The sequence below is a fragment of the Athene noctua genome, chromosome Z, assembly GCF_965140245.1.
Source record: "Athene noctua chromosome Z, bAthNoc1.hap1.1, whole genome shotgun sequence".
Classification (NCBI taxonomy): domain Eukaryota; kingdom Metazoa; phylum Chordata; class Aves; order Strigiformes; family Strigidae; genus Athene; species Athene noctua.
The window spans coordinates 91119018-91142660 of record NC_134077.1 but is presented as its reverse complement, the minus strand read 5'-3'; the positions used below and the strand labels follow the sequence as shown (position 1 = coordinate 91142660).

At 56.1% G+C, this 23643-nt stretch overlaps 3 protein-coding genes across 8 annotated transcripts in view; 2 read left to right on the top strand and 1 right to left on the bottom strand.

Annotated features, from left to right (window-relative positions):
- The window catches only part of FRMPD1 (FERM and PDZ domain containing 1), a 41287-nt gene extending 34727 nt beyond the window's left edge, over positions 1 to 6560 (top strand). For 5 of the 6 annotated variants that reach the window (XM_074933048.1, XM_074933051.1, XM_074933053.1 and 2 more), the window contains 3 exons: positions 217 to 364; positions 1040 to 1855; positions 2371 to 6560. In XM_074933048.1, coding sequence (XP_074789149.1) covers positions 217 to 364; positions 1040 to 1855; positions 2371 to 4703 — 3297 coding nt within the window. In that variant the 3' untranslated portion in view covers positions 4704 to 6560. The remainder of the gene's footprint in view (positions 1 to 216; positions 365 to 1039; positions 1856 to 2370) is intronic. The other variant, XM_074933052.1, reaches the window with a different exon arrangement.
- Positions 6561 to 6684: 124 nt separating this feature from the next.
- TRMT10B (tRNA methyltransferase 10B) lies at positions 6685 to 11704 on the bottom strand. Its single transcript, XM_074933055.1, is given in 8 exon segments — positions 6685 to 7417; positions 8345 to 8468; positions 8759 to 8826; positions 9667 to 9745; positions 10511 to 10663; positions 11140 to 11341; positions 11343 to 11486; positions 11584 to 11704. Coding segments are annotated over 8 exon segments (978 nt in total). The 5' UTR covers positions 11685 to 11704; the 3' UTR covers positions 6685 to 7310.
- Positions 11705 to 11777: 73 nt separating this feature from the next.
- LOC141973959 (uncharacterized) lies at positions 11778 to 23595 on the top strand. Its single transcript, XM_074933056.1, has 5 exons — positions 11778 to 12033; positions 15157 to 15318; positions 17665 to 17764; positions 22644 to 22774; positions 23311 to 23595. The coding sequence occupies exons 1-5, from the start codon at positions 11995 to 11997 to the stop codon at positions 23593 to 23595; spliced, it is 717 nt and encodes a 238-aa protein (XP_074789157.1). The 5' UTR covers positions 11778 to 11994.
- Positions 23596 to 23643: the final 48 nt, after the last annotated feature.

Here is a 23643-nt window from a genome sequence, read left to right as displayed (position 1 = left end):
TCAGTGAGAAATATCTAAGAAACAAAATGCAAGAAAAACAATTTCTCTTCTTTCTCTGTACCTCATGCAAAGCCAGAGTGCTCTGCAGTAAGGGTGATATGGGGAGAATGAATGTCTTGAATGTGCAGCATGTTCCTGAAGGTTGTGGTACAAGCAATAGTTGTCCATTCTAATATTTTCTTACTGTTTTCTCGCCATCCTACCCCCCAAAAAAAGCTGCTGACTTTGCTGCTGGAATCAAACAGTGCAAAGGATCTTGTCTGCCTCATCACAGGCTATTACAGACTGTTCGTGGATGCAAATGTCTCCATATTTACCTGGGGAGAGAAAAAACAGCAACTGCACCGTGTCTCAACTGAAGAAGGTTTAAAAGGCCATTTTTTTGCCAAGGGATGGGGAGAAAGTGGGTGGATCCTCCAGCAATTAGAGGCATTTTTCCCTCCTGGGAATAGCGTCATGCTTGAGCAGTAGCCCAGGGGTGTGTGGTGGCACTTGCAGATCATGAAGACTGCCAGCCTTGCTGCGGGCAGTGTCGGGTGGTTTCTGTCAACCCCAGATCCTGGGGCAGGGGAGGAGCAGCGGCGGTGGTCAGCGCCTCCCCGAAGTGCAGGCAGAGTGCCTGTGGTGGAAATTGCAGACCTGTCCCTGAGCGCTCTTGTACAGCTTCCCCCGGGCAGGTGTCCCTGGGCCCGGAAACAGAGGGTCTGTTTGCCGTGCTGCCCTGACCCTGTCAGGATGAGTGCCGCCTCGCAGGGGTGCCAGGCTGAGCCTTCAGGCAGTGAGTTCATGGCTGCTGTCCTGCAGCTGCCTCCCTCTGGGACTGCTCTGCAGTAACACCAGCGAAGCAGCCAGGAGGGACCCAGTTACAGCTCTGCAGGGTCAGACTGCTTCTTCGCCTTGTTTGCTGAAGAGCAGGCGAGGGCAGAGCTCTCCGGGCCTTGAAGCACTTCTGTGCTGTGCAGATAAGTTCATAACCCTTGTCTGGCTGTTCCTTCTTGCCACAGCAAAGGACAGGCTGATAGATGTGTTTAAATCCCAGGGTATGAATCTCGAACCGGGAGTGACTCTGAAGACTCCTGGCAGCTGGATTCCTCCTTGGAGCATTGCCTGGACACTCCTTCTGCGTACGGTAGCGCCCATCCTGTGTGCAACGAGGAGAAGCTGGGAGAGCCCTGCAGCCTGGAGGAGGACATCACAAAGCCCCGGGCTGGAGGGAGTGACCAGTGTGATGGGGGTGACAACGCAACTGACAGCACATCCGAGACTTCAGATTCAGCCAACACTGAGAGCCGAGGGTTTAAGACAAGTGGCTCCAGTGACTCTATGGATGCACTGGAGGAAGATGAGTTGGAAGCCTGCTCTTCCTGCAGGCCAGAATTCTTCCACTTCTACACACCAACAGTCCAGGAGATGAGCAGCGCAGACAAGAGCTTCTTCCCCATTCGTGGTGCAGGAGGCTCCAGCAGCACAGAAACCAGAGACTACTTCTGCTTCTTGCAGGTGCCACGTGCAGAGAGGCCAGGGTATGAAGACAGCCCCTCTGAGCAGAGAGGGGAGGATGTTGGTGCCTCTGTGCTGGAGACCAAGCTGTCTGAGAGGAACACCAAGGGCTACTACAACCTGTGCTACAGCATATCCCCTGCAGGCAGTGTGGAGAGGAGCAATGTCAGTTGCAGCCCTCAGGGAAGTCCCTGGAAAGATGGGTCTGCCCGGGAAGAGGCACTGTGTGGAGCAGAGCAGGTGGCAGAGGCGAACAACCTCATTTTGGAGCCACCCCCAGGGTTTGGTGACACCAGCTCTGAGGAGGAGTTCTATGATGCTGCAGACAGGCTTAGCCCTCCAGATGCCCTGGCAGGTAAACCCTCACCCACAGGCTGCAGGTTGCCGCAGGTTTCCTTCCTGCATGTTCAGGCACAAAACTGTAAACTCTGGAAGTTTTTATCATCCAAATATTCAGGCTGGGAATTTCTGATAATGTTTCTATTCAGTGATAATAAATCTACAGCTGTAGGCAGTGCTTTCTGTAGCTGCTGCTAATATCACCAAATTTAACTTGAGAATGATAGCTGTACCTGCAGCCAGATCAAGGGACACCAGTAAACAAGGGGAGACTATCTAGCACCCTTCAGCACTAATCCTGAGCTTCAGTCTTTGCAGCCACAGGCCCTGACTCTATTTTTCTTGAGACAGCTGGTTCCAGGTAGGTGCTTGACCCATAACAGAAGCTTCCTTTGGCACTTGGGAGCCAGGCTTTGCTGCCAAACTCTGTAATTGCAGGACCCGTGTTAAGAGCTGTTTGGCCTACTGCATAGATGTGGGTATTCTGCTGCCTGGGGCTCTTTCCTGATTTGTATGTGTTTTTCTTGCCAGCAGGCTACAGTATGACCCAGGAGGGTACAGACAACTCCTCCCACCTCCTAAAGAAACCAAGGTGTTACAGCTTGGGGGAAAACCTGATGACAAGGCAGACAGCAAGGGAGAAACATGGAAAGGAGAAGGAGCTGACATATGCCAAGAACCTGAGAAAGAGGAGATCTTTCCTGAAAACTGATTACACCTCGCAGGTCACTTTCCCCTTGGCTTTGCCAGACTCTCTGCAGAGCTACTATTCTTGGCCACCTCCCCCATCGCTGCTGGCTCAGCCACCCACACCACCCTCCTCAGAGGACATTGAGAAGGATGCAGAGCTGGAAATTCCTGCTGCCACCCAGGCCCAGAGGGACACTGCCAGCACAGACCCATCCTCTCACCTGATGGAAATGGAGCCTGACACCATGGAAACAAAATCGGTGACTGACTCAGTGGTTTATTCCATTTCAGCTGTTCGCCTGCAGGGTGACCAGCACAGGGAGGAGAGTGCAGGCGTTCCCGTGCATATGGACGGTGGCCTCCAGCCTGCACATGCCATGCATCCACCTTTCCTGTCCCTGGAGGAAGCTGAGCCCCTTGCTGGGTGGCAAAGCAGAGCTTCCCAGGAAAGTTCTTCTGCAAAGACAAATGCTGTGTGGCCGAGTGAGGAGAGCTGCGTGGCCACTGGGGGCTGGCGGGCCCGCCTGGCACTGGGGGAGGCGGGTGAGGTGATGGCAGCCCCGCAGACAGTTCTCGGTGCACCCCCAGTCCCGGACCGCACGGTGACCTGCCCTCCTGATGAACACACACTGCTCCCCTCTGTTCGTGGGCCTGACGTGGCCTCTCCCCAGCACCAGGAGCTGCTCCCCGCAGCCGCGGGGCAGGCAGTGTGCGAGGAGCCTGCCCTGGCTCCCGGTGAAGAAGGAAGAGCTAATGGTGGCAGCTGTGCTGAAAACAGCAGCGATGGTGCCTGGTCACAGGCCAAAAGCAGACAAGTGATGACCAAGGGGGCCTTACAGAAAGTGCACAGAAAAAATCACGTGGGTTTTCCAGATGCAACCCAGCTCTTATCAGATTGCAGCAGCACTTCAGGGGTTATAACTCGCCTCTCCTGGCTCTCATTTGGGGTGAGGACAGACCTCACATCACCCAGCCCATCTCAGGAAAGGGTGGATACTCCACTAGAGCTTTTGGCCACTCAGAAGACCAGCGGGTGCCTGGGGGCTGATGCTGTCAGGAGGGAGATGCAGACATCCCCAAATGGACCACCCTTCGAGAAAGAGTTGGTAATCAGCCAGGGGCTGGCTGAAGGAGAGCCCGGAAAAGACACAGGAAATGTGGCTCACAAAGAGCTGCAGCCTCTTCAGGCTCCTCTTCCCAGAGAACAGGCTACTGAGGTGGGGAAGGACTCTCCTCTGACTCCATCTCTAGGGCTTTCCACCTCCTCGGGCCCAATTTCCTTGGGCTTGTTGCAGAAAAGAGCAGGAGAACATGGGGCTTCAAAACACTTTTTCCTCTGCTTTAACCACAAGAAGGATGAGCAGACCCCTTCTGACCCCATCGTGACCAGATCTTTGGGTTTTTCCACAGTGAAGATGACATTTCCGCCACAGCTTGGGATGGACAAGTGCAGCTGCCAGCTGTCCTATATCAGCTGCTTCCACAGGCCTGATGACAAGGGGGAAGGTGAACCCCCTGTCCCTGTGTGCGGCACATTCCTGGGGCCCCTCACCACCCCACCATCCAGCAGCTGCAGCCTTCCTGGGACTCCTGGGAGCACTTACCCGCTTTCCATTGCTGGGGGCGCGGCATGGTGGGACCCTCACATCCAAGCCCTCAGCCAGCTGAAGGACCAAGCACGGATGAGCCCTGCAGATTTCTCCTGCTTCCTTGCCTACATCACAGAGCTTCAGGAGGTTGTGGGGAAGCTCTCCGGGAACCAAGCAACACACCTTCAGGATCAATGTGCAGAGCAGGGTGCTGAGAGCAAGGGTGCCCTTGGCTTAGCCTCCCAGGACCTGCTGTCCAGTTGCCAGGAGCTCCTGAAAACCGAGCAGCCCCTTGTAGAGCTGCAGGGTGTGCTGAGGGTGACATTTGACCACCTGGTTCAGCTGGCAGTGGCCTGCTTCCAAGTGACGCACTGCCGGATGTGCAGGCAGAGGCAGCAGGAGCTTGGGGCCGCCCTCCTGGATGTGGTGGGCACCTACCACCAGCTTGTGCAGGCTGTTCACCAGCAGCTTCACAGGCAAGACTGCCCGGATCTGGGTGCCAAGCTCCTTGCCCGCCAGCACACAGCCCTTACAGCTGCCATGTTTTGTCTCCTGCAGCAGTTCAGGGTGCCCCCGTTGTTGTGACGGGGCTCTTTGGCGGCACATGAGTGCACTGGGTGGGGAAGGGCCCAGCCGTGTTCTCTGTGTCCACTGCCAGCTCCGCCCATGGGACACGCAGCCCTGCAGCTTGGGGATGGCCACAGAAGGATGTGTCCGTGTGCGTGGCTCAGCTGCACCGAGAGCTGCCGTGTCTGCAGGTGGTGGTGGGGCAGGGCGTGCTGCCCTCAGCTGAGCTGTGTGCACAACCTGTATGTAATATGCAACCTCTAGAGAGCTTCAGTGGCTTGTGCATCTCACCTGGAGCTTGTCCCGAGGGCCTTGCAGGTGGCCAGTCCCCAGGTGTTGCTTTGGCTGCCTTCCGTCGCCTGTGAAGGACGGGAGCCTTTTGGCCTGCTCTTCCTCCTGCTCCTTACTCTCAGGCTGACTCTGGTAGTGGTGTCAAATCCCACCCTGGCCTGACCTGAAGGAACCAAGGCGGCTTTGCCCACCTTCCGTAGCAGAGGGTGTGTCTGGGCTCATAAGGGAAATCTCTTTGGGAACAAAGCTGTGCTCTATTTAACTGCTTCTCCTCGTGAGGGCAGAAGAGGGTTGTCCCAGGCAAGGGGGGCAACACAATGCCCTGCTCTTCTGACAGGGTTCCTGTGTGTCTGCCAGCTTTTCAGTTTCCTTCTGCTGATGCTTCGGCACATCCCCAGTTAACCCCCCACGCTGCTTAACAGATCTGTGACTTCTAGGAGGAACGGGCAAGTCCCGAGGCTGAAATGCTGCCTTCGCAGTAGAGATGGCCCTTTATGAGGAGAGGGGGAGCCCTTCTGCCCCACCTCGCCAGTGGCTCTTTTCTGCCCTGTGCGGAACATCCTTCGCCAGGGGCGGGCTGCGCGCCCTTGGGCGGCCAAGCCGTGTATCCCTGTCATGGGCACTCTGGTGCTGGAGGCCTGACCTCGAGGGGAAGAGGAGGAGGAGGAGGGCAGAGGCAGGCCCCCCACTGCTGGTGTTTAGCCCAGGGGTGTGTTTGGGGGCAGCTGGCTTTCTGTGAGGGGTCCCAGCAGCAGGCGAGCTGCACAACGGGCTGTGGCTGCAGCAGGTCAGTTGCTGCAGCCAAGCATGTGCAGGGTGGGGGGTCTGCCCTGGGTAGCAGAGGGGCATGGAGGTGCTGGGGGATGGGGCCAGCTCTGCCCTCACACACCCCATCTCCCAGGGCAGTGGGGGGACAGGGTGGCCCTGTAACATCTGTGGGAGGCCACCTCCACTTTCTGCTCATTCTTCAGCGTGTCCGGAGAGAGCCAAGGGCAGGTTCTTGCAGCTGACCCCGTGTGCATGGCAGCACCCCTGGGAAACCTCCCTGAGCAGACAGACCCCAACAGCCGGGAAACACCCACAGGAACCAGGCACCATCACCACCCCACGCAGAGCCCCTGCAGATTGCTACGCCTGTGGGCACGGGCTGTCCCCTGCCTGTGGGGCAGGGCTGGGAGCACTGCCAGTGGTTTAGGCACAGCAAGGAACTTAAGACTCCCCGAGGCTCTTGCGCAGCCGCTGGCTCCACACCAGCGACAGATGAGCAGGGGGACGTGAGAGGCACAAGCTAGAAGGGTGCAGAGGATGGAGCCCACCAGGCACCAGCAAACCCCAATTCAGCAGGGGGGCAGAGGGGGCAACCAGCCCCACTGACACCAAATGCCAGGAGGTGTAAAAGGCTCTTCCTGTGCACACATAAGCCCACAAGAGTAATTTACCTCAGGAGACCTTCAGCTCCTTCCATTGGTGGTCAGCCATAGGCATTCACTGCAAGGTTTGGTTTTTTGTTTGGGTTTTTTTAGCAGCTGGCTGAGGTGACATACTGCATTACATGTATCAAAAATGCTTTTTGCTGTGGCAAATCCCTGCTGTTAGTGCAGGGCACAGTCAAACCGCCGACACCCTTCCAGGAGGCACATCAGGGTCAGCAAACTGCTTGTCAGCGTGTGATGATGTACCGTGCACCAGTAACTGCAAGGATGCAATGCCAGTTTAAGAATAAGAGTTTTATTTATCAATTAGATGCACAAGATTAGCTATAGGCTTCAGCAACTCACCAAATTCAGTGCAACTGGTTTAAACTTGTTTGGACGTGGTGCACCTGGGAACTCTTCCTCCACTGGGGAATTGCTTCTCATCTTGGGTTCCCCAGCTGGAACAGCACTGTCCTTTTCCATGGGAAGGAATTTTCTTCACCAGTGAGTTTTGCAATTCTAACTTCACCTTCCTTACTGTTTAACTAAGATGAAAGAAATACCTTAAAGCTCTCTTCCCTGTCCCAGAACAAGAGTAGATGCAAGAGTCAGAAACACTAACAAGCATCTCCAAAGAAGCTAAACTGAACTCCTGTCAGTTTTCGCTCGATCCCAGGGCTCCATCATCTTTGTTTTCTGTTCAAAGGGAAAAGTAATTTCCAGCGTTGTAAAGCTGAGGTAGAACGTGTCACTCTCGACAAGGTCCTTACATAAGATTTAAGCAGAGCTGTTTTCTCTATGTACATTCATACCAGTACCTCTGCTTGAAATTTGGAGTTTGCCTCTCTTGTCTGCAGAGCTTCTTAACATCACAAAATAAAGAATTTTCTTGCACATTCTCATGGTGAGCTATTTCCACTTATTTCACTGCATCTGGTAGAACATAGCCTTTTCCGGTAGAAACTCCAGCTTTCAAGGCTGCTGGCCAGCTTTGGGTCTCATAGTAAGTTGATAAGACATCAAACACTGTGCGGAAGAGAGATGTGCCACACTGTGATACCGGTATCAATGGCAAGCTCTACAGTACCTACCCCACTGGCTGCATAACAGCTGATGGCAGAGGAGGTCAGCACAGGGTCTGCACTCCCCCCATTTAAAATCTGATGAGCAAGTGTTTGAGGCAGCTCATCCAGGAGTAGAGGAATATTTTGAAGACTCTGGGGAGCACTGGCTAGGAAAAGCAGAGGCTGTCAGCTAAGGCGAGGTGCCTCCAGTCCCATTTGGCTGAGCTGTGCTGCCTGCACGTGCTGTGACAGAACACCTACGGTGGGGGACACCTGCTGCGCTTCCACCACTGCTGCTCAGATCCCGTCTCCCTGTGTCAGGGCTCCCATGGACACACCGTAGTGTCTAGCAGCTGTGCCTGGTGCCCTGCAGAGCCCTGCACCACCTCTGCCTTGTCCTTGTGCCAGAGCTAAGAACTGAGTTGAGCCCCACCACAGTCCCTGGCAGAGGAGCACGGGCACGTTCACTGCTGCGAGTGGCTGGCCCAGCCCACCGTCACCACACGGGGCCATCACTGTGGGACGGCACACAAACGACCGCCCTGCTGTCAGCCTTGCCCCGATCGAGCCTGACAGCCCTGAAAAAATCTGTCCACCCTTGCAGGGACCCTGCGTGCCTGTCAGCAACAGCAGCCTCCTCACACCCCCCACTCGCTGCTTTGTGCACACCAAGGGTGAGGCAAGCCCTGCTCCCCCACAGCGGGCTGATGCAGAGAAGCACACAAGACCTTTAAAAAGGGGCAGCAGGGGTAAAACCCAGTAAGAGAAACCTCTGCTGGCCGTGCCTCCCTGTTTCTCAGCACTGGGCCTCAACTTTGGAAATACTTCAAGTGCATGACAGCCCCCCAGGCCCCTCCAGCCCCAGGCTGGACACGGCTCAGCCCCTCACCTTGGTTAATTGCCAGGGTCTCCGAGTGGTAGTTCTTGGTGTTAACGGCTCTCACCATGTACTCTCGAATGGGGAGGCGGGCTGTTTGCAAGGACTGCTCTTCTGCCCTGTGCAGGGTCAGCTTCTGCAAGGGAAACCAGAACAGGGTGCCCGGTGTGAGCAAACTTGCACACCTGTAGCATGGATGTTCTTTTGGGTACAAGCAGCTATGAAGCTGAAAACTGTCCTGGGGCTCATTTCACCCAGACTGCTGCAGCCTGGTGAGGGACACAGGCAGAACCTGAGAAAAACGGATGGTGGCACAGCAGCCATGTCTGGGATCAAGGCAGCAGCAGCACTGGGTGCACCAATGGGACATCGCTGCTCTCCTGAGGGGCAGACAGCACCTTCCAGTCCTGACAAGCCACTACCCACCTTGTGAATACTTTCATCCACCAGGCCTCCCAGGACGTACACTTTACTTGGATCAATATCTTCAAGGACTAGAAACAAGAGAAGCACTTGTTCACCACCACACAGCAGTAAAATCTCGTACTACCCCAGAGCCCACTTCCATGAGAAAGCTGTGGCTAGAGCCGCCCCTCACCCTGGAGCCCCAGAGCGTGCAGGAGCCTGAGGCCTCAGGGACAGAAGCACCCGCCAGGACCCGCTGGTGAGAGGGAGATGAGAGAGCGTCTGGAAGCAGAGCGCTGGTGGCACTGCGCACGGCTGCCCTTGGCCGCTCTCTGACCTGAACTGTGACTGGGTTGGTCGCTCTGATCCCAGTCTGTGCTGCAGATGCCTCCCCACTGTCGAGGTCACCTACTAAAACCTTCCCCCACCCTCCACGGATCCTTTATCAGAGTAAGGCACTCGCGTAAATCAAGGAGGGGATCTACATCCCCAGAAACCTGTGGCCAGTTAGAAATGGAGGAAGAGGATAAACACTGCGGCAAATTCAGTAATAAAGGGAATGTTGTAGCCACTGCATTGTTTCAGAGATGTCATCTGGACCATCTCCAAAACTGCCACAGCATCTCCACTTTGCCACTTTGCAGTTTTACAGACTGCAGGGGGTCTACACACAGGTTTTAAGTAAGTCAGCTGCAGATCACACATAGTCCTGAGTCAAAACCTCACTCCTTGTCAAAACCGATTAAGAAAGGGATAGACTTAGCATCAGACCTAAGTATATAGTACATCTCATGCAATCTGAGATGCTGATGCCGCATCAATGCCTTGGAAATCAATCACCTGAAGTATGAAATAGTCTCAAAAAGAAAAGTTTAAAAATCAACCTTTTGCCATAGTTCCTCTGTGCCTAGAGCATGTAAAATATTTACCATTCTGAGAATCAGGAGTGAGATAAACAATTGCATCTAAAGGAAACAGGTCCAGGTAACTTTCTGGAGTTGTATCCATCTGAAAAATGAAAAGACAGGGAGAGAAGCAGCCCATTAGCCCAAAGTCCATCTGCCAGAGCAAAACCCACTCTCAGACTCAAGAAATATCCTGGAACTGACACTACTGCCTGAGGTGTTTAAACTCCTGCAGATAAGAATGGTTTTTTTAAAAGTGGAAAATGTTTCAATAGGAGCACTGAATATGTTATCTCAAAATCACTTAAATTTGCATCAGAATTCCTCAATGTGGTTTGAGGAAGAGCATCCATAATTACCTCATTTTAAATGATGTTCCGATTCTTGAGAGATTCGGGAATCTCCACTTGAGGTGTTTTTCCCCCTTCATTGTTACCAGCTGCAGCCCCATGTGCACTGTAGAACACAGGGCTCGATGTTGCTGCCATCACCTGTGTGTGGGTCTCATGCTTGAGTCAGACCCGAGGTGGGTACAAAAACCCTGGACAGGAATGCCTGAGCTGCCTAATCCCCAACCAAGCTGATGTGTCTGCCTATCACAGGTCTCTCTGCAGAAGTACCACCTGGAGAAGTAATTCTCCTGCGGGCAGGAGGGACACAAGCCCCAACCTGAAGGTCCTGCACATCACCCCCATCATCTCTCAGTTCTCAGCTCCTGCCAAAGGGCAAGAGGACATGACCTCATGCACTGTCACCGAACTGCAGTCCCATACCACTCACAGCTCTCATCTCAGCCCATCTTGGGTCAGCTCCATGGGCCAGTGCTGTGGCTACGAGCCTTGGATGCGCTATGGTCAGAGACTCTTACCAAATAATCGGAGAAACCGTCGTTCATGCGGAAACACTCTTCGTAGATCAATGAGCCCACCACAAACTCCGTCAGACAGAGCCAAAACGGCTTCTCAGCCCGCCTGTTTGCCCCGTAGAGTCTCCTGATCTGGGAAGCGAGGCGGCTCGTTTCCTTCCAACAGAGAACCGGCACAGTGACCCGCGGGTCTGGGGTAGGGGGTGACACGGCTCCACCCGGAGCCCGCGGACATCCACGATGGAGAGGCCCGTCCCGGGGAGCGCAGCTCGGCTGCTGCCGGCTCTCACGGACACCGGAGCTGGGGACGCGGCCCAGCCGGCAATGAGGACCGCGGGCAGGACGGGGTGGAGGGGCCGGCGCCGCCGCGGGTGCGGAGCTCGGGGAGCTGCTGCCGGCACCCCCGCAGCCCCGCTCCCAGCACCGCCAGAACGGACCAGCGGCCCGCCCCGGCCGCCCCCTCTCCCGCGGCCGCTGCCCGGAGCGGGCGCTGAGCGGGCCGGGCCGGTGAGGAGAGCGGTGCCCGGCCGAGCCGCGGCTGCGAGCGCGCACGGCCCCGCAGCTCCGAGCAGCCCCCGGAGCCCGGTGAGGGGCTGGGCCCGGCGGGGCTGCGCGGGCCGGACCCCCCGTACCTTCCGCGTCATGCAGCCGGCCACGCCGAGGTCCACGCAGAGCCGCGGCCCCGACTCCCGGGCCTCCAGAAGCCGCTCCCTGGCGAGCGCGGCCGCGGGCCTCCCGCCGCGCCGGCCGGCAGCCCCTGGGAGGGGAGAGCAGAACGGGCAGCGCAGCCCCCGCCGCGGCCTCGCCCGCCCCAGGCCCGGCCCCCGCCGCCCCGGCCGAGCCGCCGCTCACCTGGGCCCTGGGCTCGCCGGGCGCGGCTCCTCTCCCGCTCCTGCCGCCGCTTCCTCCTCCTGGCCGCCAGCACCCGCTCCCAGCGCCGCCGCTTCCGCAGCGCGTTCCTCTGCGGGACCGGCGTGGCCTCAGCCCTCGGGCCGCCCGCCGCTGCGCCCACCCCTCCCCGCGGCACCTACCGAGGCCCGCGCCGCCTCGCCCGCCCGCGCCGCGCCGGGGCCGACGGCCGAGGGCTCGATCCGCAGCAGCCGGAGGGCCTCGCACGCCACCGCCGCCTCCCCCTCGGGCTCCGCCGACGGGCCGCCGCCATCGCCGCCGCCGCCATCGCCTCCACCACCGCCCGCCATCGGCGCCGCTGCGGGGCGGGGCCGGCCAGGGGCGGGGCCTTGTGGGGCCGGCGGAGGGCGCGGGCCGGGCGGGCGGGCGCGGGGGGAGCCGCGGGGGCAGGGGCAGGCCCGCGCTGCCGCCCGCCGCCCGCGGGAGGGGCCGCCCCGGCAGCGGAAGAACCGTCCGGCGGGGCCCAACGGCGTCGCTCCGTGCCGGTTCCTCAGCGCCGAGCGCCCCGGGCCGCGGTCTCGGCGGCCCCGACGCGCCCCGGCTTCCCAGCAGAGCGCCGCGCACCGGGAGGCCGAGCCATGAGCGCGGCCCTGCTGCGCGGCCTGGCCCGCCCACCCGTGAGTAGAGGCTGGGCCCAGGGCCGGGGGGGACCCGGAGTCGGGGGCCTCTCCGCGGGGGAGGGGGGGAGCCTGCACAGCGCCGCCGGGTCTCACGGAAGCCGCCGGCTGCTGCCCCTTGACGATGTCTCCGCCGCCCTCGGGCGTCCCGCGCCATTGTCAGTGGGGGGCGGGGCCCTTCGTCCCTCCGTGGAGCTGCTGCCCCGTGCCGCCCGCCCTGAGCCCCTGAAATGCTGGGGCTTCAACCCCCAGCCCCACATTAAGGTTGACATAGGGGTGATTCCCACAGCCCTTCCCAAAGGGGGGTGAGTTTCCCTTTAGGCTCCCCCCCAGGGTGGGCCGGCCTGGCAGACAGAGCCATGGGGTAAAGGAGCCCCAGGGGTCCCACAGTGAGTAACCCAAGGTCAGGTGTCCCACTGAGGGATAAAAGCTGGGACCCCTTGCAGGCAGGGGCAGTCTCTGTGTGTGAGGTGGATGCCCTGTGCAGAGTTCCCTGTTGGGGAAGGACCTCCCGCCTCCCTGGGACTGGGCTCCAGTCAGGTCTGGCTTTTGTAAACGTGGGCTGTGTAGAGATTCAGTATGTGGCTTCCTTGGTCTGATGTGTTTGGCTTCTTGACTCGGTTGTCTCCCATCCCTTCTATGGGAAACTGCATTTCACCATTTATTCCACCCATTGTTGGTCGTGCGGTGTCGTTGCTGGGGTCAGTGGGATTGATGTCCATTATGTATGATCTGACTTGTTTGTACCCCCAGCGCTCACCCATGTACTGACCCTTTTGTATCAAATACAATTTGGTTATTGATTCATCTTTATGCTAGGCCTGATAACTGGCAAAACAGCTCCCCCATCCGAGGGACCCACTGGGCCTCCTCCTGTGTTGAACTGGTGCCCGCTGACTGTTGCCCTGTGGCCATCCTTGCTTTCAGCGGCCCCTAAGCCACTTGCTGCACCATGTATTTTTGCACTTCATGCTGAGAAGTTTGGTTTCCGAGGTAGCTTTCCTGCCTCTACTTGCTTTAGAGTTTTTCTCACAGTTTTCGTAGGTGGTACCTGGATACATTTTGGTACAGCGTGTACAGATTCTGCGCCTTCCTTTCAGCAGCCAGTTTAGGTGCCTCTGCCCCCATTACTGTTGTTACTCGTTGATGCTGCAGTAGTGTGTTGGCGTTTCAGGCCAGAAATCGAGTATGTGTCAAGCAGAAACCCTCAGAGAATGTGTGATCCGACAGGTTTAGTGCTCTACCCCCAGCTCATGGGGGTGCTGTGCAGTGATGGGGCGACTGGGGGTCATTGGCTGTTCCTGGGAGCTCCCAGACCTGCTATGGCACATGCTGGGGAGCCAGGAAGGTGCTCGAGGTGCTCTGCGAGCCGGGCACCAGACACCCCAGCTCTGCTGCCACCCCTGCACCCACTGCCTCACCACCCTCCTGCCCGTCTGTGAGGTGCAGCTGCTTTTGAAAAGCCTTTCAAGACCCAGCTCAAGAGCTAATGAGGCCTGTAGTATGGATGCTGCAAGACCACAACTTCTTACAATAACGGAGCATTGCAAAGGGGGATGCAGCCTTGTCAGTACCAAACCCTCAGTGGTCCCAACATAACAATGCTCTGGGAGGCCTGATTGTGGTGCCACTGACTTCTGCAGGAGGGAAGGTGGCTTTGCCGGGAGGAAGGCTGACTGGCATTAAAAAAAAGACCTTCAATTTATTATTTGTGCTCCTTTGTTGAAGGACATCTGTTAGTGCCACGGGTGGATGTCCGTGTGATGTTGCTGAGTGCAGATGGGTGGAAACACCTTTTAAACTCCGGCGATGCCGCAATTCAGCATTGGTGCAGATGAGGTGATCCGTGGCTGGTGAGGACTGAGAGGAGCAGAGCTGTGGCTGCCGCTGAGGTGGTTGGTGCAGAGGACAGGGACAAGGGGAGGTGGTGTTTGCCAGGTACCCACACAACAGTTTAGGGCTGCAGCCAGAGATTGGTTTGAGCCCAGCGGGCAACTGAGCACCAAGCAGCCGCTCACTCTCCACTCCCCACTCAGCGCTGGGAAGGAGAAAATAAAGTAAAAGGTTCAGGAATCGAGATAAGGACAGGGAGGGATGGCTCACCCATTATGGTCACAGGCAACAGACAGACTCATTAGGGGAAGAAAAAGAAATCAATTTAATTTGAACACTAACAACAATGCTTGACAGACAGAGCAGGACAGGGAGAAGTGTTACCAGGTCTTGAAAACACCTTCCCCCACCCCTCCCCTCTTCCCCGGCTCAGCTCTGCTCCCCATTTCTCTCCCTCCGTCCCTGCAGGGGGGCAGGCGATGGGGGTTGTGGTCAGTCCCACTGCTCCTTCCTCCTTGTGGTGGGGGGAACTCGTGTCATTCCTCCCCTGTTCCAGTGCAGTCCCCTGCTCACAGGAGACTCCTCCACAAATTCTTTCCAACATGAGTTCGTCCCACGGGTTGCAGCTCTTCCTGAACTGCTGCAGTGTGGGTCACCCCCAGAGCTGAACCACAACAGCAGGGGCTTCCTCCTACAGGGTCCCAGCCTTCTTCAGCCGCTGACGCCTGCTCCAGGGTGGGTGGGCCCTCCCCCACCCTCCCTGGGCTGCAGGAGGGCATCTGCCCCCCCGGTGCCCTCCATGGGTGCAGGGACAGCCTGCCCTCGCCCCACGGGCTGGGGGGGCTCTGCTGCAGCACAGCTCCCCCTGATTCTCCCCTGCCCTCGGGGTTTGCAGAGGCGTCTCCCTCACAGCTCCTGCTCCTCCTCCCATGTTCCCCGTCTGAAATACGTTATCCCAGAGGTGCGGCTGCTGCCGGCCATCGGCTCGGCCTCGCCCAGAGGCGGCTCCAAGTCGGGGCCGGGGGAGCTTCCAGAAGCTTCTCACATGGGCCATCACTGTAGCCCCTTCCCAGCTACCAAAAACCCATGACACACACAAACCCAGGGCAGAATGGGACTTGGGTTGCTTTTCTCATAGCACCAACTGCCCCACTAACGGATAGTGGCTTCCAGCAACAGACGTGCCTCCAAGTCCTGTCAGAAAGGCAGGAGTAGCTGGGGAAAAGTTCTCCCTTCCCAGGCTGCCCTGTCCTTCCAAATTACAAACTTCCCTCCCTCCTATCTCCCCAGCTCCTGCCTCTACTGGCCTCAGGCGGATTCCAGAGGCGGCCCCAGGGGGCATACAGCACCAGAGAAGGGAGCGGAGCAGGGCCTGTTGGGCGATACCCGGTACCCAACAAGAAGGACATGCCGTACGACATTGTGGAGCTCATGGAAGAAGTGGAAGTGAAGGTAAAGGAACTCTGCTGCAACACTCTGCTAGTGGAAAGGGTCCAAAGTCTGAGCAGGTCGTATACCCTGAGAGAGTGGCTCTGGTCCATTAGGTCTAACACAGACCTGATGGGAGACTGAGGGAGCAGCACTTCTTGCAAAGCTCCTTCCAGTCTGCAGGATGGGGATTTTACTGGAAATCCTGTAGGGTGCTGACGGGATTGTAAGTCTGCCTGGTTCCGTGAGACTGGTGGGTCGTTTCAGGTGGCATCTCGTGCATGGGATTAGCTGGAATACTGACACGTACTTGTTTTTCTAGGAGAGCATCTGTGTTCACTTGAGGCACTATTATGAGTATTTTTAACATGTTTAATGGAGAAAAAACAAAGGAGGAGCTGTTCTGATGACAGTATTAAAAGGCTTGGGGGGTATTTCTGCTTTTGAGCTTCGGTTTTTGCTCTCCAAAGCCAAAATGGGCTATGCAGTGGCAGAACAGTAAAGCCTAATGCAGAACTGGGTGTAAGGGGAGAAAGAGGGTTTTGGGCAAGAGTTTCCTTCCCTCTGTTGTGGAGAAGGAATGCCACATAGCCCTTCCTGGTGGCCAGAACACTCCAGCAGCCACAGCTCTGTGGAGACTTCTCTCCTCCAAGACCTTCCTCTCAGGGAAGTACTGGTCCAGCCTCCCTGTCCTTCCTGCCCCGGGGTTGAATCTACACTCTGCTACTGTGCAGCAGCCCCAGTGAAATTTGTGTAATAAAGGAAGGAGTCAGCAGACTTGATGGTAAATATGATGTACAGAGGAAGAGTCTGCTCAGGTTTCTGATGCTATGGTGCACACCCTGTGTCTCAGTGCACTGAAGGGGTCAGCAAAGATTGATGTATCCGATCCAATCAGCTGAGCAGACCTGATACCCAAACAGCACTGCTGGCATTGCCAGAGGTTCCTAAGTCAGCTGAGGGGTTGTGGATGAAGAGGGAAGAGCCTCCTCTTGCTTAAGGAGCAGTAAACAGATGGGTGAGACAGAAGGAAGGCTCAGGCAGGTATGTGTCAGTGGAGGGAGGTTGCCAGAGGGGTCTGTGACACCTGGGCTGCTTTCCTTTCCCATAAACACCCCAAGGAACAGCAGCTGGCAAGGTGATGGGTGGTTCCCACATCACCCAGAGCCCAGCCTGGTCAGAGCTGCCGTGGGCAGCCGGGCACCACAGCTGAAGCCCTGCTGAGAAACACCAACCATGGGGAGCTGGGCGCAGGTGGGCTGAGCCTCCGTGTGAGAGGCAGCGAGCAGTGCTCCAGGGAAGGAGCCTTGGCACTGACAGGGCGGCTGGGCATCGGCGGGTGTGGGAGCAGAGCAGGGAGAGTGGAGCCAGTCTGCATCCACCATGTGCCGGCACTGCAGACAGCCTCGGCCGGGCCTGTGTCCTCGTGTCGGCTGGCACTGAGCTGATTAACAGTGCTGTGTTTTGGATTCATCATGGGACTCGGCCTGAGGATGCTGGTAACACACTGATGGTGTCAGGTGTTGCTGAGAAATCCAGGACTTTCCAACTCCCCGTGTCCTGCCCGTGTGCGGGTGCACACGAAGCTGGGGGGGCACGGCCAGAGTGGTGGGCCTGGATTGGCCGAGGGAATGTTCCAGATCACACAATGTCACGATCAGTGTGTAGAGGAGGGTGATCTGGGAAGCTCGCTCTTTCCTGGGATCGTGGTTTTGGGATTTTCCCTTCTCTGCAGTTGCTAGCCAGGAACGGGCTGGTCATCAGGTGTCATGGTGGTGAGCAATCGCCCTGTGCATCACTCGTTTGTATATGCTTTTATTACTATTATTGTTACCATTATTATTTTACTTCAATTATGAAATTGTTTTTATCTCAACCTATGAGGGTCCTTGCCTTTACCCCTCCAATTCTGTCCCCCATCCCCAGGGCAAGAGAGGGTGAGCAAGTGGCTGCATGGTGTTTAAACCACGACACCCTGTCTTGTGTCCTGTAAGCTCAGGGAAAAGAAGAGCCGTAGAAGGTTTAGGATAGTGAAATTGGCAAAGCAGCACCTGTGCAGGGAGACCAAGCAGAGACAGCTCCTCGGTTTGGAAAGGAGCTTGTGATGTGACTGTGGTCATTACCGCTGTGGCTGAAGTGAACAGGGCAAATAGTCACGTGATGAAACTGCAGCAACACCTAGTTAAGAACCACATTGTTAGGTATTCAGCCATATGTATAAATGGGCTCCAAGGTCAGGAGAATGCGTCTGCAAAGATGCCTCAGCACTGCTACACTAACAAACTGTTCCCTCAGCCTAGTGCATGAATGTTGCCCCCTGTGCTCTGTGTTGTTACAATTCCTGACTTCTTTTTCTTTTTCCTTGAACAGACAGGATTTCTGCCCAATGTGTTCAAAGCCATGTCTCACCGACCTGCTGAATTCAGAGCTTTCTTCGCTTATTACAATGCCATTATGAACAAAGACACAGGTAAACCATACAACCACCTCAGAATTGCCCTTCCTTCTGTAGATGCGACATTTCCGACATCCTCAGATGTATCGCTCACTGTGCCTCCTTCCTGCCCCAGTAACATCTGGCAGCAGCTGGAACTGCCCAGTTGCTTCTGCCTGTACTGAGTACAGCTTCATACTCTTTAGCCAGTGGTTAAACGTACCTCTCAAGCCAGGCTCTGCTGCCTTGCTGCACTGTGCTCTGTGTCGCAGTGGAGAAAGGACGGTCTGGTGCCTAAGGGAGGGTGAGCTAGGAGCTGAGCATGCTGGCAGGGCAGGGGCAGCAGGGCAGGTCTGGCAGCAGTCAGCAGGGCCAGCCAGCAGTTCTGATTTCCCAGGCAAGTCCGTGGGGACGAGGCAGAGCTGAGACCAAGCAGGAAAGTTGGCCTGGGCGTCAGGCAGGTTCCAGACCAGCAGTGTTACGCAGGCAGGCACCACAGCTGCTGCATGGGCTCGCAGCCCCGGGCCCAGCACAGAACGGCTCCTGGGGTGGGGCTGAGCCCCCTGCAGCTCTTCCTTCACAGCAACTCTTGGCCCACCAGCAGCATGCAGAACCTGTGTGAGAGAGGCTGAGCCCCTGGCACCCACACTGGGGACTCAGAACGCGGGGCGTCTGCACCAGGCAGCAGCAGGTGGGGCAGTGAGGTGCTGGCTGTGCCCTGGGGTGCCTCTGGGTGCCCAGCGGGGAGGCCAGGGCTGGCTGCAGCAGGACTTCTGGGCTGGGCCTTGGGGAACTCTGCACGGCGCCTTCAAGGAAACGCACTTTGAAGACTGTCTGCTCCTCCCTCCCTCCAGCTCTCCGTGGTACGGGGCACTGAGGGGCCCATTTTCATTGCTTTTGCTCTGAAGGAACATTAGTAAAACCCAGGTTTTTTTAAAAGAAGCTGGTGTGTCTAGACTGCTCCTCCTGCTCATGGGAGATGAGGGCTCAGGAGGGATGTTCCAGCAATTGTGGGGGCAGTGAGGAATGCGGCCTTACGCCTTTCTCACATGCAGTCTCTGTGAAGCTTTCTGCTTGTGCTGCTGGAGTGAAGCCTTGCCACTAGCTATACCAGGGTCTGTTTTTCCCTTCTCATTTACATGCTTTCTTTTTGGTTGACTTGACAAGTAGGGCTGTTTTGCATCCCACACTCTTCAGCATCTCTGCTGCAGTATCGTGGTGTTGCTGCCTTCTGGTGCTGAATGAGGGTGAGAAGGCCTCTCCCCCTGACTCCTCTTTAGTAGGTTTTAGTAGTGTCTTTAATGCTCATAGAAGACACTGGTTTTATGAAAGTATTTTCAGAGTCAGTAAAGCAGTAGCTTTTGTGAGGAGGAGGAGGGGCCCTGACCTTCCCTGTGAAGTGTAGTTTTGAAAAAATGCTGCTGCTAATTATCTTAAAAATGGCAAAGAGTATGAGTGCTGATACGCAGCCAGATAAGTTCCTCAGATCCTGTGCACAGCCCTGTTGTGAAGCTGTTGGTGAACATGAAGAGGATTGATTCTGAGTATACCAGAGCACAGCTGCCTTTTCCACAGCTGCTTTAGAGCAGTCACAGGGACAGACACCCTGTAGAAGTTATGGTTTGTCTGTCTGGTAGTCACAGAATCATCTAGGTTGGAAAGGACCCTGGAGATCATCTAGTCCAACCATTCGCCTAGCACAGTTCCCACCTACAGCATATCCTTAAGCTCTAAATCGACCCTACTCTTGAACACCTCCAGGGATGAGGACTCCACCACTTCCCTGGGCAGCCCATTCCAACGCCTAACAACCCGTTCTGTAAAGAAATGCTTCCTAATATCTAGTCTGAACTTTCCCTGGCGCAACTTGAGGCCATTCCCTCTTGTCCTGTCGCCTTCTACTAGGCTAAAGAGGCTCATCCCCAGCTCTCTGCAGCTTCCTTTCAGGGAGTTGTAGAGGGTGATAAGGTCTCTCCAGACTAAACAATCCCAGTTCCCTCAGCCGCTCCTCATAGGACATGTGTTCCAGACCCTTGACCAGCTTTGTAGCCCTTCTCTGGACATGTTCGAGTAACTCTGTGTCCTTTTTGTAGTGAGGGGCCCAAAACTGAACACAGTAATCAAGGTGTGGCCTCACCAGCGCCAAGTACAGGGGCAAGATCACTTCCCTGTCCCTGCTGGCCACACTAATCCTGATACAAGCCAGGATGCCATTGGCCTTCTTGGCCACCTGGGCACACTGCTGGCTCCTGTTCAGCCGGCTGTCAATCAACACCCCCAGGTCCCTCTCTGACTGGCAGCTCTCCAGCCACTCCTCCCCAAGCCTGTAGCGCTGCTGGGGGTTGTTGTGGCCCAAGGGCAGCCCCCGGCATTTGGCCTTAGTGAAGCTCATGCAGTTGGCCTCAGCCCATTGCTCCAGCCTGGCCAGGTCTCTCTGCAGAGCCTCCCTACCCTCGAGCAGACCAACACTCCCACCCAGCTGGGTGTCATCTGCAAACTGACTGAGGGTGCACTCGATCCCCTTGTCCAGATAATCAATAAAGATGTTAAACAGAAGTGGCCCCAGCACCCAGCCCTGGGGGACACCACTCGTGACCTGCCACCAACTGGATTTAACTCTGTTTACCACAAACCCCTGGGCCCGATTGTCCAGCCAGTATTTTACCCAGCAAAGTGTGCGATTGTCCAAACCTCGAGCAGCCATTTTTGCCAGGAGAATGCTGTGGGAAACGGTGTCAAAAGCCTTGCTAAAGTCAAGGTAAATTACATCCACAGCCTTTCCCTCATCCAATAAGCAGGTCACTCTGTCATAGAAGGAGATCAGGTTTGTCAGGCAGGACCTGCCTTTCATAAACCCATGCTGACTGGGCCTGATCATCTGGTTGTCCCACATGGGTTGTGTGATGGTACTCAGGATGAGCTGCTCCATCAGCTTCCTGGGCACTGAAGTCAAGCTGACAGGCCTGTAATTTCCCAGATCATCCTTCCGACCCTTTTTATAGATGGGTGTTACACTGGCCAATTTCCAATCTGTTGGGACCTCCCCAGTCAGCCAGGACTGCTGGAAAATGATAGAAAGTGGCCTGGTGAGCACCCTAGCCAGCTCCTTCAGCACCCTCGGGTGTATCCCATCCAGTCCCACAGACTGGTGTGTGTCTGTGTGATGCAGTAGGTCACTGTCTCCTGGATTGCAGGGGGGTCGTTCTCCCAGTCTCTGTATTCTGGCTGTGGAGGCTGGATTCCTTCAGTACAATTAGTCCTGTTATTAAAGACAGGCAAAGAAGGCATTAAGCACCTCAGCCTTCTCCTCATCACTTGTTACCATATTTCCTCCTGTATCTAGCAGGGGATGGAGACTATCCCTGGACTTCCTTTTGCTACTGACATACTTATAGAAACTTTTCTTGTTATCCTTGATTGCAGACGCCAAATTAATTTCTAGTTGGGCTTTAGCCCTCCTGATTTCCACCCTGCATAGCCTCACAGCCTCTCTGTAATCACTGTGAGTGGCCAGCCCCTTCTTCCAAAGGCTGTAAACTCTCCTTTTCTCCCTGAGTTGCAGCCAAAGCTCCCTGTTCAGCCAGGGTGGTCTTCTCTGGGGTCGGCTTCTCTTAGAGCACCTGGGGACCACCTGCTTCTGAGCCATTAACACTTCCTTCTTACAGAGCGCCGAGCCTTCCTGGGCCCCTGTACCCTTCAGGACAGTCTCCCAGGGGATCCTTTCAAGCAGGTGCCTAAACAAGACAAAGTCAACCCTTTGGAAGTCCAGGATGTCAGTCCTGCTTAGCTCTCTCCTGACCTCTCTAAGAATAGAGAACTCTATTATTTTGTGATCGCTGTGTCCTAGTCGGCCTCCAGCTGCCACATCTTCCACCAGTCCTTCCCTGTTCACAAAGAGGAGATCCAGTAGGGCACCTTCTCTGGTCGGTTTACTCACCAGCTGCATCAGGAAGTTGTCTCCCAGACATTCCAGGAATCTCCGGGACTGGTCTCATTCTGCCATGTTGTATTTCCAGCAGATGTCTGGGAAGTTAACATCGCCCACAAGAACAAGGGCAAGCAATCATGACATTTCACCTAGGTGCCTATAAAATATCTCACTAGAAGTTGTCAAAGCTCCAGTCCTAGGGTACCTCATTGCTCCTTTTGTTTTTTTCTTTCTGCCTTCAGAAGCTGCCAATAATGTTTACTTGATGAAACGTGCTTAGAGGCTTATAGAACACTACTTTTGTGTAAAAGCAGCAATAAAGCATCAGAGGAAGTACAGACCACACCCGCCCTAGCCATTTGCCTCTGAGACCTACATGGAGAAGTACCATCTGAGCTTTCTAATCAGTGAGCAAGTAATTTTGCTCCTCTGAGTTTCTGTGTTATGTAGAATTGTAATTTCCCTGCTGACCAAATCTCATGTCCCTCATCCTAATTATGTGCCTCATGAGAAACTGTCCAGGTAGATCAGTTGCATGGATGATCACAGAATCACAGCGTCGTTTGGGTTGGAATGGAACTTCAAGGGTCATCTAGTCCAACACCCCCTGCCGCAGGCAGGGACACCCTCCACTAGATCGGGGTGCTCAAAGCCCTGTCCAGCCTGGCCTTGAACCCGTCAGGGGTGGGACACCCACGGCTTCTTTGGACAGCCTGTTCCAGTGTCTCACCACCCTCGCCATAAAACATTTTCTCCTTACATCTGATGTAAACCTGCCATCCTTCAGTTTCAAACCGCTGCCCCTTGTCATGTCACCCAGGAGCTCTGGTCGTGGTGTCTCCATGCGTGTTCTCTGGAGCCCTGTCTCCTGGGCTGTGCTGCCAGCCGCCTATACCCCGAGCCCTCCCCTCCCTGTTTGCCCAACGATAGTGCTATGCTGGATATTTTTGATAGCAAAGCGTGCCAAATCTTTTGCTGTCCCTGTAGGGCGTCTCAGCAAGGCAGACAAAGAGCTCATAATTGTGGCTACGAGTGCTGTGAACAGATGTCCCTACTGTGTGGTTGCACACGGAGCACTTCACCGGATATATTCCAAGCAGCCAGCGCTGGCTGACCAGGTCAGTGGGACTACAGCAGTGTGTGCTCCGCCTCCTTCGCACAGTCCTTTGGGAGGTGGGAACAGCCCTTTTGCTTTTTCACCTGAAATTTTAATCTTAAATCTGTGTGGTTCTCAGCAGTCCTGACGTGTCCAGGGCCCTCACCTAGTTCCTGGTTTAGCAGGTCTGTTGGCGAGCTGCCAGAGCGGCGGCCAGCAGGGATAGGGCCTCGAGGTGGGGGTCTGCACACCCTCATCCCCTTTTCCAGCAAGCTGCGGGACGGGACGGTTCTACGGAACATTCATGCTGCTGCCCACGTTCTTTGCTGTGTTAATCTGGTCTGCGGAGGAACTCGCTCGCGGCGGGGAGCAGCAGCACCCTGCGGGTATCGGGTCCTGTTTCAGGAGCTCCCCCAGAGCTCGGTAAACCCGTCACGGTGCTCGGGATGGGGAGGAGGTGGAGTGGCCGGGTGGGTGTTTTGTGCAGAGCAGGCGGTCAGCCGGTCGGGCTGCTGGCGGGGTGCGGCTGACCCGCCGCTGCTTTGTGCCGCCCTACAGGTGATCGTCAATTGGAAGCTGGCAGACCTGAGCGACAGGGACCTGGCGATGCTGGAGTTCGCTCTTGCGGTGTGTCGAGCTGACGACATCACCGAGGAGCACTTCCGGAAGCTGGAGAGGCACGGCTTCGACCGCGAGGACGCCTGGGACATAGGCATGATCTCGGCGTTCTTTGCCATGTCGAACCGCATCGCCCACTTCGTCGGCCTGCGCCCCAACCGGGAGTTCTACGCGATGGGCAGGACGGCGCGGGGGGGGCGGGAGGGGGAGGCGGAGGGCGCCTGACGCTGCTCGCTGGCGCCTGCGCGCCCGAAAGATCCATCGAGCTCTTGA